The sequence below is a fragment of the Sinohyriopsis cumingii genome, unplaced genomic scaffold, assembly GCF_028554795.1.
Source record: "Sinohyriopsis cumingii isolate HCF-2022 unplaced genomic scaffold, ASM2855479v2 utg001818l, whole genome shotgun sequence".
Taxonomy (NCBI): Eukaryota; Metazoa; Mollusca; class Bivalvia; order Unionida; family Unionidae; genus Sinohyriopsis; species Sinohyriopsis cumingii.
Window position 1 is genome coordinate 213731 of NW_028316062.1, and position 13744 is coordinate 227474.

At 40.2% G+C, this 13744-nt stretch overlaps 1 protein-coding gene across 1 annotated transcript in view; it reads left to right on the forward strand.

Moving 5' to 3' along the window:
• The window catches only part of LOC149771494 (uncharacterized), a gene marked incomplete at its 5' end in the record, with an annotated part of 186776 nt that overhangs the window by 138769 nt on the left and 34263 nt on the right, over nucleotides 1–13744 (forward strand). Inside the window, one exon of the mRNA XM_089948375.1 lies at nucleotides 5632–5754. Coding sequence (XP_089804501.1) covers nucleotides 5632–5754 — 123 coding nt within the window. The remainder of the gene's footprint in view (nucleotides 1–5631; nucleotides 5755–13744) is intronic.

A 13744-nucleotide genomic window follows, 5' to 3' on the forward strand; every position in this document is an offset into this window, starting at 1 on the left:
GAATGTTTGGGTAGACTATTCTCGACTTCTTTCGCTTCGTTATTCCGCCGGAAAGAGGAGGAACCAAGCAGAAGTAACAGTCATTTAGGTGGTTGCTTGGCTCTCTCCACACCATTGGGACTGCAAACGGCATTGATGACCTTTTGCAATTCAACCACTGTGAAAGCTGTGTTGTACATGTAGCACAGCATATATGCGGAGCCCAAGGCTTGTCTTGGTCACCAACCTTGCATCCGAAGTAAAGATGATATGCCTTCTTCACTTGAGAATTGATACTTTTCTTCTGGTTGGCAAATGTCACTTCCCCACAAATATAGCAAAAATTGTCCGCGGTATTAACACACTTTCGAGGCATTACTGTTCTTTATTGTACGTAAATGGATAAAATAATAAGTTTTATGTAACAGTAGCTTGAACTGTCTCGCACAACGTCTAAAATATTTTAAATGCTGAACCTATCTGATTGGGCTTTATATAGTACACTGCTTACGTCAGCTTCAGCAGCCGCCTGGCATTAGTATAATAGGCCTACACATGTATAGTACACTGCTGACGTCAACTTACTTCAGCAGCCGCATGGCATTAGTATTGCATTGCATCGGAAAATGATGCAATCAACTTTGGATGATGTGAGCATGATGGTATTATGCAATGTTACATCATTATTCCGGATGTTGCTGCAGTCCTACTGGAGAAATTTACACAGTGAAACATAGAAAATGAGGTATATGAATATCTTCAAAACGAGAGCCAATACAAATTTTTCACGGTTATATTCGTGTTCGGCACACCAAAATACTACAGATTAGGGCCTTTTCAAGTCAGTAATGATTTCACTGTTGACCAGTGTAATCCAAAAGCAGCAAAGGAGAACAAATTGTCAAATCGATATACGCGTATGTACCCGTTCCTGGGTGTAGATATGTCGGTTATTTGGTGTTATATAGACATAAATCCTATCTTGAAATGAAGTCTTCTACTTTGTGGCCTCTGTCACTTAGGTGATTTGATCCCCATAACATGGTATGGGCAATAAAATATCCGAGTAAAACAAAGGCAGGGCAAAGTTGTTGAACAAGATTGTCTAATTCATTTGATACTAAGTTGGTGTTTGGTGATATGTAAATAGAAGAATAGGTAATCACTCGATATAGAGTGACGCTTACAGCAATAGCTTGCATATCTGTGTTTAAAGGGATGACGCTATGAATGTCTCTATTGTTCACAACAACAGAAACTCCTACTGAGGCCCAGTCAACATTTTGAAAGTAGGTGTTAAACCGAGAGTAGTCTTTAAGTGTGATGGTATTCGTATCTTTCAAGAATGTTTGCTGAAGGCATAGTACTGCATGATCATGTTCGTTCAAAAGCAGAAGAATATCATTGTAGTTGGCTTTAAGTCCTCGACAGTTCCATTGCATCATGTTGTTCTTCATTATAAATTTAAATTAAAGATTGTGTAACTATGTTAGACCTTTCGCGGAAGCAATCTGTGTGGTTATTTCTCTGAAGGAAGTACGGGGGTGAATATTTAGTTGGTAGGTATGTGCCTACCTTGATACCATGAGCGCGTGGAGCAGTTTCTTCTGCATTCATGCTCTTAATGTCTCCAGAACTGTCATAAAAATTGATGGGGTCATCTGACCCCTTTTGCTGTCTATTTCCTTGATGGGTTCGGTGGTGGTGTAATATTGAAAGTTGTTTAAGTAGATCCCGTGTTTATTTTGTGCTTGGTAATGGGGGGGCCTGTTAGAGCTTGGTGTTGAATTGGGTAAATCTGTCTGTGTTTGAGCGTCCTTCGTTGTTTTGGCATTATTCTTCACTAGAGTGGAGAAGGATGGGCCAGGATGGACTGTTTTGGCCTGTACAGGCTTTTTGGATTTTGGATAGGGAATGTTAGCTATGTGCTTTATCCTCTGTATTTCCTTCTCCTGTTTATAATTTTCACAATCCTTGGAATTGTCGTGGTGTTCTTTTCCACATTTGAGACAATTTGGAGTTGCTGTACAAACATAAATACGAAATGCACTGTAGCCACATTATGCCTGCTAGATAAGTACATGTCTGTAGGAATCTTGAAATACTGTGCCGTCTGATATTAGAGAGTGTTTTTCAGCATTTGAATAGCAGCCAGTCTGAACATGACAAGAACTGGACTGTCTTGTATAGACACAGATATGCGACTGACCATATCTGATACGGAATGTGCTAGGTTCACGAGAAGTACCATATCAGAAACAAAATTGAACAGTTGAAGCATTTGACCGTGTTGTGTGACTCGGTGGTTTGCCCCGAGAACAGTCGGGAGAAAACGTTCTTCCGGGCATATCGGACTGGCAACATGTTCCCAGAACTGATAAACGAGGCAGTGCAGTATATCATCGGTTGTGCCATGTCGATGTCAAGGGCACGATTATGTATTAGGCATACGGCTCTTGGTCTTTTCTTCACAACGCATTTTTAGGCGCCTGAAATACATAAAATGGATATATTGCAAACGTTGCTGCATGTCTACTACAGCTGACCTATAGTTTGTTTCCTCAACGTTTGAACTACTTGATAGGCCGGCCGGCTTTTTAAGAGATCGATGTCATTAAGAAGGTGGTCCAGTGGCAGGCCACTGACGTGGGGGTAGAAGGCACAAATGATAGAATCAGGAAAATTGTCCGAGCCTTTCCCAATCCATAGAGAGAAGCCACAATCGCTCACCACGTGGAGAACTCACGCTCCAGCCTGCAGACACATTAAGACACTTATCCTCTCCCGTATTCAATACGACTTAAACGCAGTTCGCAATGAAACGTTTCCAGTTCTCAACGCCGATTACCTCTGTCGGCTGGAGCGACTGGCGATTTAAGATCACATGCGAAGCTTATTTAAGGACGGGGATCGAGTAAAGTCTGTAGACCTGGCGGTTGATGGACCTCACGAACTTACCCATGAACTCGGGCCTGAGCCACTCTCAGTATTAGAGTGAACTCAGAGATGGCACATTAGCCGGCTTCCTTTCAGTGCATATTGGACCTAATACTCAACATCATGACGGTGCTGCGCGACCTGCAGTAATACTGGTGTGAGACCCGCGACCCAAACGGAATAGGTGGAGAAGACCTATAGATTAATGACAACTAAACAATATTTTTTTCAATCCAATGCGTGATCGTTTGCGGCATTGCAAAGGCAGTGGACGACATTGACTACGACCATAATGCAATCATCAGCAATGGTAGCATGGCCCTATTTGATAGAGACCGCTACCTAATTGACACTCACTAAGTGGAAGTATGCCTAGACAATGTCTGCTTTGCCAAGACTATTCTCTGCTTGGCATTTAACATCAACGACTACGCCCACAGTAAGTAACCACAAATGCCTTAAACATTGCAGTCGATGTCCAGTTTACCACGAAGCAAGTTACGAGTGCAACTGGAACTTCCACAACGGCAACGACGTGTTTCACCATCTTCCAATTTAATCTCAGATTTGCGATACAAAATGAACAACGCGACGTTCACGGCTATATTTAGTCATTATACCACCGACTCTTATATTTGGCTTATTATTTAAGGTGCAAAATGTCAATTTTGTAACCAAGAACAAGGTGTGACTGACCTACGAATTTACGAATATATACCTCTAGCAACCAGATAATAGAAATCATTGAAGTATAGCGATTTAACAAGCGCCTGTCTCCATAAATCTAATTAGCTGTTCTCTGGCCAAAACTAATGTGCTTTTCGTAGATGAAAAGACACTTGCACACTCACACCAATCAAGGAAATCTTTCTAGAATTTGCAAACAGCAACTTTCGCCGCGTCTGAGTTTCACGAACATGTAGATTTCGCTCTGCGGACGAGGAACCGCTCAGGTGGCCTAGGGTTAGAGCGTCCGCCCAGGATGCGGATGATCGTGCGTACCATCTATGATCGAGCCATACCAAAGACTTACAAAAATGGTACTAACACCTGCCTAACTTGGCGCTCAGCATTAAGAGGTTAGTGTTAGGACTGGTCGGACTGGTGTCAGGATAATGTGACTTGGTGGAACATCATGCTACATGTATGTGGCATGATGCCCCAATGCTAGACATCACCATAAACTGCCACACTGCACACATCGTAGCGATATGATTGAAATATTGTTAAAGGTATGTTACAAATCCAAATCAAACATACACACACAAACACTCTGACGATCAGATAGAAGTCCTTCACGTGGCTATATCCGATCCACTACTTCAGCCTAGATAACCTCCACCGAATCAGTCAGTTGGAGTTTGATTTGTTCTTTAAGACATGCGTCTGACCGGTCACAGCTACATCAATTACCGAGTCCACGTGGTCATTCTCTCTTAAAATGATGCTTAACAAAGGGGTGACGAAATAAAAGCCCAGCCCGATCATGACATAAGAGCACAATACATAGAAACAATTACATGCAATGGCTTTTGAACCACACCTTGTGGTAATCACCGATTATCATCTTTATAGGCTCACCGACTCCTGGTGGGCGATTTCAGGCTACAGGTGTAATGTTTAGTGCTACACGGACGTTATGATGAATGTAACTTGATCCATTATGACCATAAATTTCATCAAAAATAAAATTTACTCTTTGTCCTGTTGCCCCACCATCTTTTGCTAGCGTCTCCTTCATCTATACCGACCTTCTCTAGTTTATTTCGAGAGCTCCACCAGCCTGAGCCCTAATCGATCTCCATAGATTGCGGTACTGCCTCCCAAACGCTGGTTATATGAATTATAGCTGATGCCGGCAGAATGGTTCCGTATACTCGAACGTAAAACCTTCGGCGCCCTCAGATTTCTCATTGCTGCCCATTTAGTAAAATCGACAATAGCTATAACTCATGTTCGATGATGGTATCTTATAGACAAATGGGTGCTAGTGGTTGGCTTCACACCACCATCTCTGACAGCCACCACCTCCTATAACACCCAAAAGTTGAACACAACACAACACAACTCTTACCACCCTCTACATTGCGGCCACCCGGAATGAAAATGTATGTTTGTTGCTTTAAAATATAGTTAAGTATATGAAAGCGTTTCCGTTTCAAACATAGGACAATTTCTTTATACTTATTTACTTTCCTCCTTTGAATCGTTCCAGGTCCAAAGCCTTTCTGCTTCACTAGAGCTTACAGTTACACTAATATACCTTATATGTTCCTGACAAAGTCAAATTCTCTCTCTCTCTCTCTCTCTCTCTCTCTCTCTCTGTTAAATCATATAAATTTGTTTGCTTCTAGTAATATCGTATTGTAATATTAATTTGCCTCCCCTATGTACGATGAACAACTTTTGTTGGAAAATGACGTTTACTTAAACTACGACAACCTGTGGCCAAATCCCATTGTAACACTTGTCAAAACAAACTATGACCAAACTGAACTGACAAAGATGATTTCAGTAACATTGGCATCAGCATGCCTGTTGATTCATTTTTGTCAGTTATATCTGTCGAGGTTTTCAAGAAACAAATATATTAAAAGAATAATAGCAAACCGAAACGTTCAATTAATTTATTCTAAGATAGATAAAACTTTCTTCCTTTGAAGAACTGGAAAAACGTTTTTAGAAATTATAAAAGACAGTTTCATCCTGTTTTAGATATAAACGAGTGCAATGGTAACCATGGCTGCTCTCAGATCTGCAACAACACTATTGGAAACTACAGATGCTCATGTTACGACGGTTTCCTCTTGAATACCACGGACCGACGTTCCTGCTTTCGTAAGTGACTACAAATTTCGATTATAAATTCTCCCCGTAATTTTAAATATATATCTTTCTTAGCTAGTTTTTTGATCGATATTTGTTGGGGGGGTGCTTTTTAATGTTTCAATACACATGCTGATCGAAATGCAGATGGTTGTGGACCTATCCAGTGTAAAGTATGCAAGTATGCCACAATGGTGAACATGTAAAAACAACGCTCTGTGGCATGACATTTCCAGTTTATAAGGGATATATATATATATATATATATATATATATATATATATATATATATATATATATATATATATATATATATATATATATATATATATGTAACGATATGAAATATGTATGTATATATGTATTATGTATGTATATATGTATGTATGTATATATAAACGATATGAAGTAGTCAGCGCAGTGCACGTATGGCGCAAAAACCTTTGAGGGCTAACCGGAATAAAATTTCGATGGCCGCAATCAAATAAGCAGTTTGATCTGGTAAGGTTCTTGCCAATCAGGAAATCTGCAAATTTTATACAGAGAAAGAATTCCAGAGAATAGCAATGCTTGAATCTGAGCCGGCAACCATGTTGTTAGATCGTGACCGGAATGCTCTTATTGGTGCTAAACCGCCTAAAGTATTTTCAATTTTTTTTATATTATATGTGTGATGCGAAGGATGAAGTCATGGATGACAATATCTGATCCATATATTCCATTAATATATCCCATGATAGCATATTATAACGAACTTTAATAACATGTAGGTCTTGCCAAAACCAGACGGCCCATGGATTATCGAAAGCACACTGTTGGGCAGGGTCTCATTGTGTTTTACCGGTAGGGGGACTTATGTCGCTTAAAAGTCAACTATGGGAGGCTCGTCTCGCAATAGTCAACGTTCTTCAGATACGTTATTATCCTATGTTAATGAACTGACTGTGGCAGTCAGAGAATTTACTAATGCCATAACGATATAAATCGCCATAAATGTATAGTACATGTAGTGCAATGGTTACACGGACACAGAAGACGCACACGTACCCACGTTGAGAAATAATCCGCGAGCAACCGCTGAGGGATGTACAATGTGGCGCAAAATTATAAATCAAATAGTTGGTGATACTGCATTGTCCTTGAGGGAGGCGTCCCTGTCGACGCCATAGGCAAAATATCCAGGGAGGAAACATTGACCAGAATATAATCACTGTGGTCTTGGGACTCGAGTGGATATCCGACTTTATTTACGCGAAGTTCCACTTGATGGTGAGAATTCAGTCAACTTTATAGAACGCGCATGCTACTGACAAGATCTCTCATACCATAATCGTGGTTTGTCGCAGCCACACATAAAAGATCGTGAGGCAATTGACGCGTTAAATAACATTTGAGTACTAACAGCGCAATAAGTCTTGCACGACGGTTAATATCAACCACAATGCCGGCAACGTTAGCGGTGGAAGCAATTAATTAGGGTGTTAATTAATATTACAGTGTTAATACTAGAATGCTAGTATTATACTAATTAAATCGATTTATTACACTTCCGTTTATTATTGGAAAGTATCCACAGCGATCAGCGAATTAACGAGTGCTGCTTGCATAGATAAAATAGTCGCTGATTGGTTAGCGCTTTCAAGATTATGGAAAATTTATGTACCAGCACCAAACAAAATCTACTTTGGCGGTTTGACCGCAAAACACAGAACGAAGTTCGGCCGCCGGATATTTTCTTTCTTCCGCGCAACAACAAATGCTACGGCACGTCGACCACCGTCGATATAGCTAGTCGCTGCAATGAAGTTGTACATTTGACATCGGAAACGGGTCTCAGGCGCATGCGTGCGAACATAAGCGAGTGGGCCATTACGTTGGCAACGTCTTCTGCAGATGATTGAGACATTCATGAAACATAACGTAAAATTTGTCCTTGACACGTAGGCGCTCATCGTGATCAAGCCGTAGACGGTTATGTGGACATCAATGCCCACAAGAAATGTTGACGCAGCGAAACGCATACTCACGAGAATTAGTAGCAAGAGTTCATGTTGTGGTAGCTGCATTGAACAACGAAGTTACGTGCGCGATGGTGATGAAACCCGTTGTGGAAGTAAAAATATAGGCATTAGTATCGCACGTTAACGTGCCTGGTACCGTCAGTCGCCTTGCACCAATATTGGTAGGCGCCAGACGCGATGTAGTGAGATTAAACGTTTGGAACAAGAATTACTTATTCTGCGAGGAGCCTGACTATCGATAAAGTTTCACATGTGACCCGTCCCACCAATGCGCCGAAGATTTATTACTTTGAAACGTCAGCACACACTCGTGGGTTTGTAGAAAACGAGTTGCAATGATATCAGCGTATAAACAGTTATCTCCACGTCAGGTCATGCATCAGCAAGGTTGCAAGCACGAAAGGCTCTAGTGCCTAGCAGTCGGTTTACTCAAAATACGTTAGGATGACGTTAGCACGACAAATATATTGTTGGTTATCAATACGATCTATGGTAAATTGTCTGGAATCACTGACATTGTAATCCCATAATACTTCGACGTTGCATAGGGTGCAACGAATGTTTTGTTGTTGCGCTATGTCAATAAAACCTCGCTGTTTGACTGCTATCAGGGGGCGAATTTCATGCGGAAGCGGTTGGAAAAGTTTACTTTGCCGAATTGTGATAGATTCTCGACATGTGACACAACAAGATATACAAGATTTCACCATTATATACGAACGTCAATGATCCAAACACGATATGGTTTTTTTTATAGCTTATTATTTTGATGAGAATCCAAGACACCAATGAGAGGAATCATCGCCCGTTGGCGTCACACCACCATCTCTGACAGCCAACACCTCATGACAGCATGTTCAACCTCGCACAATGGCACATCGGCTATGTCATCAAGAACATGTCTGAGTGTGTTTCCGTTCCAGGTATCAGCACATATAAGTTTTGCCTCCGAATATTCACCTATCTGTGTACGAGTGTGGCATATTTGTTGGGGTATATTTTTATGAAGTTTAAAAGTTCCTGCCGAAGAGTGTAACGAGCTTGTTTTCATATCGCTGGTGGACATGGTAACAAGAAGGTCATCGCATGAGGTTTCCGGGTTAGGCTCAGGCATTTTTGTCGCATTGTTACTGGTCAGTTTTTATCCACATGTGTAATGTTAACTCATCATAGGCATTATGTGTGGCCTGATAATCGTCCAGAACTTCCAAATAATGATCCATGATGGACACCAATCAGTCATTGGGAGATTTGCCAGAAGTAAGGGAGGCTTACCGTGATCCCCACACATAATTATGCAATAATACAAACTTTTTAAACAAGCTGATGACTCGTGTTGTTTTACCAGAACTACCATACCCCGTTCAGATACAGGCGTTTGTGACGCTCAACTGGATCAACAGACTGTGCTTTTGAATCCGTGGAAAGATACTTACCTGAAAAATAATAATATTTAGCAATGCAGCTTGAGGCTCTTATCATATCCTATCTTATTCTCCATGATCTGTATGGAACAAATTGATTCGTGGTGTTGACTGATCTATATTCGGTTACAGCCAGCGAATATGCTGAATATGTCAAGTTCTTGTATGGCTTTTCGGTTAATATTAAACGAATGGCTTGTAACTCACATCGCTGTTGTTGGAAATATGTGAATCATCAATACGAAGTTGATTCTGATGTAGGCGAGCATGTCAAAATTTAATATGGGTTATAGTAATATATGTACCGGTGCTTCTTTTATCCTTGATTATAAAATATAGCTTAGCCTGATCGACGACACGTCTATTACTTACACGTTTACAGTCTGATGATGCCCCGTCGTAAACCTGCCTATTATTCTCCGTCCAATGTCCTTATTGGTGGTAATATCGATGCGATATGCACCAGAGGATGGCTCAGAAAGCTAAACATGTTTATGTGGACTACATGTAACGATTACACCTGTCACCGTTAACTCAGCCAAGATGTGCTTCTCCAGCACACACCTTAAACCCAGTAGGACCAATGCCTGGAAGTGGGTGGGCCATTTACTGAAACTCTAGTAACGTAATATGTTGGATGAGGAGGTATGGTACGCACTCACCACGTCGAAGAAAACTTACAGGGTAACGCACAGCCATATCAACTGAAATAACATCGTCTAAGTTGCAATCCGTGTTTCAAGTACCACATTGACAATACCCCACACAATATCTCGCTTTGAGGGAAATTACAAGATAGCCCACTACGCATAGAATTCCTGCTTGATAATTTAATATAACAATTTAGGGGGCCCCGAGTGGCCGAGTGGTCTAAAGCGCTCTTCGTTACGGATCACTGCCATCTCACCTCTGTCTGCGGCGGTTCGAGTCTAAGATTCAGCCAATGTGGGCATGTGAGAAAGCTTGCCAGTAGCTTCTCGTGGGTCGGTGGTTCTTTCCGGGGTTTTCCGGGTTCTTCCTCCACCATTAATACTGGCCGCCATGTATAGCCTATCGTGCTGAAAAATGGCGTTAAACCCCACAACAACAACAACCTGCTTGATACGTTTTATAGCTAACACGATGTTGTCAGATTTTCCATGTCTGTATTTTCATGTGTTGTGAATAACTTCCCCTTTAATGGTTGTGATGATAATTTGCACGTCGTTGCTCCATAAGACCGAATACACCTGATGCATTTGTGACATGCTCGGCCAAACGTACTGTCGCAGTTTATTTGACCGGTTGTCATCATGGCCAGCAAGTTCTCGATGTTGTCACTCATGGCATAAACTCCATATATCACAGTGGCAATGTGGTATGCATTATTGCAGTAGATACTGCCGATACCTCTCAGAACACAGGGTGAGTGTGAGATGTTAGTTTGACAACAGAAGCACAGTGATATCATGCCATCCGTATTGGATCCATTTTGGCTCTAATAACCCAATCGCCGTTATTATAGGCGTGTTATAAAGTCCTGCCAGACTACAAAGAGGCCTCCAAGAACATTGAAGGCGGCTGTAACATTATTGATTTCAACAACAACGTCGAAGACACACCTGTCATCGACGATATAGATTACGGTTTTACAGCTTTGGTTTGTTTGCGACTATGTGATGCTTTAGAAACAATCTAATCCAGCAGCGATATTTTCTAAGAGTAGACACACAATCAACGACATTATATATCTCACACGATTCAAGTAGATTCCCGACGTCATCCAGAGTAACGTCAATATTTTATTCGTGTTCAACGTAGTAGACTCACAGAGACTCAGAAATACTCATGCCACATGGTGTTCCGGACACATGAATTCCACAAAATATATCAAACGTTTCCTTACACCCACAAGCAACAATAAACGGGTTAGTTCCCATTTCAATGTCAAAACCAGTGCAATATCAGAATAGTATAAAATACGCGACAGAAGTACTTGGTAAATATTTTGAAGAGAACACGAGGACAAGCGCAGGAGCATCTGGAAGCGATACAAACGATATTTACCAACGCGAAATGTTGTAAGCTAGTTGTTATAATTGCGTCAGTAAACGAGGGATGATATCATCCCGCCGTCAAAATTCATTGCCTACAAGAGGTTCAAAGACAGTTCATGAGTAGTACAAAAATGTAGAAGGTTGTTCCGACAGAATCAGGTATTATAGAATCGTGGAAAGAAGAAAAAGATTGATGACGACTGACTTAGATTTGTTGAAATGGTAAAATATCTAGTCATCTCCACGTCTTCGGGTACCTTTCCATCCCCAGACATAAATGCAAACACCCCCCCCCCAGCCCCCCGGGATTCTCTGGTCCGTCGCAAGAACAAGGTCTCTATACGGCATCAATGTTACATGCGGATAACCTGATGACTGAAGTTAATCCATCAGCTAATGGGCGACGTGCATAGCGACGAGGTTGATTAACCGCGAATATTATACGGCCGTGTTTGCACTATAATGGAGTCCTCGGTGAATAACAACATAGTTATTTCATGACTTGATACAATAATTGCAAATACTAGTCTAGCACCACCACGATGATGTTGGATCCGCCAACGAGGCCAGAAGTTAATGTGGTAGCTCCCATCGCGATTACAGCGCAGCTCGGTAGCACACTTAATATACCGTTGACTCAGCTGCGTGTATATTACTGTTGGCCAAACATTAGATCGGCATATTTTATTGGTCTACTTGCCAATAATATAAATGTTTGTCATGAAAAACACGGACGGGCGGCGATGGAATCGTAACTATTTCAGATGCCACTTAGAAGATTGACGCAATCGATTGTGAAATCCAACGTCGTATAAGCCACTCAGACTGTATTTGTACGATGTCAAACAATAGTCTTGTCCGCGTGAGATTTACACAGGCAGACCAAGATAAACATTTCCTTGAAAAACGTGCCGTTAGTTTGTACATCAGGGAAACGCAAAAAGTAATGGGTGGTAAGTGTTGTGCACATGTACGTCAAAGGGTTAAGACTGCCTAAGTGAGCAAGCTCACAGTGAGCGGGACGTTGTCAAAATTTGATTTACTTGAAATGGTACAGAAAAATCGAGTCAAGTTCTGGCTTTATGAGAGATAAGCTACCTGATGAGCTCCGGACCCATGAAAAAGGAATAATTATTCTAGATTCGTACGAAACTCCCGGGCCTCATTAGCTACCATATTAAATTAATCCATGAAACATATTCATATATATATATATATATATATATATATATATATATATATATATATATATATATATATATATATATATATATATATATATATATACAATTGAAAGTAAAATATCAGTCACAGAATGTCTTGTCATAACGGAATGATGACTCATGTCATTTAATCGAAACAAAAATGGAACAGATCAGAATCTTGAGATAAGCAGACATTTCATGCATTACGTTTTAGGAGGATTGAATAGGTTATATCCAGCGTTTCCTTATAAACTTATACATTTATCATTGAGTCACTATACGATACAAATGAAATCTCAATTTATATATCGAAGGTTTTGTTAACCTTTTTTACTATTACAGTGTGCTTAAGTTGTTAGAACTCGTTGAATAATTTACACTTTGGCGAGATTGCTTAAATTTATTTTTTGGAAATAAGCACCTTACTATTGTATTTTTCGATTATCTTGACAAAGATATATTTGTCAGAAATGAATCGATTATGTTTTTTCAAAATGATCCTGATTATCTTGTGTGGACTACGTTTTCAACTGCAACATCGCACGCTTTGTGTGGTTAGTTTTGTTCAGCCCTCAAAGAGTCATTCTGATAAAAGCTAGTTTACCCACAGCTCACCCATTTCTTGGGGTTATAATCAAATAACTTATATGCAAGAATATTTCAGCGTTACATCATTCAGAACATCGTGTATTAAGCATTTTCATAGATGTCATCCTGATCATCCTGTATTAGGCATATTCATAGAAGTCATCCTGACCATCATGTATTAGGCATATTCATAGAAGTCATCCTAATCATCCTGTACTGGGCATATTCATAGAAGCCATCCTGACCATCCATTATTAGGCATATTCACAGAAGTTATTCTAATCACAATGTATTAAACATATATAAGTCATTCTGATCATCCTGTATTAGGCATATTTTAGAAGTTATTCTAACCATCCTGTCTTTGGCATATTCATAGAATTTATTCTAACCATCCTGTATTAGGCATATTCAGAGAAGTTATTCTAATCACAATGTATTAAACATATATAAGTCATTCTGATCATCCTGTATTAGGCATATTCATAGAAGGTATTCTAACCATCCTGTATTAGGCATATTCATAGAAGCTATTCTAATCACAAAGTATTAAACATATTCAAGTCCTACTGATCATCATGTATTAAAGCATTTTCATAGAAGTCATCCTGACCATCCTGAGTTAGGCATATTCATAAAGGTTATTCTAATCACAATGTATTAAACATATAGAAGTCATTCTGATCATCCTGTATTAGGCATATTCATACAAGTCATCCTGACTATCC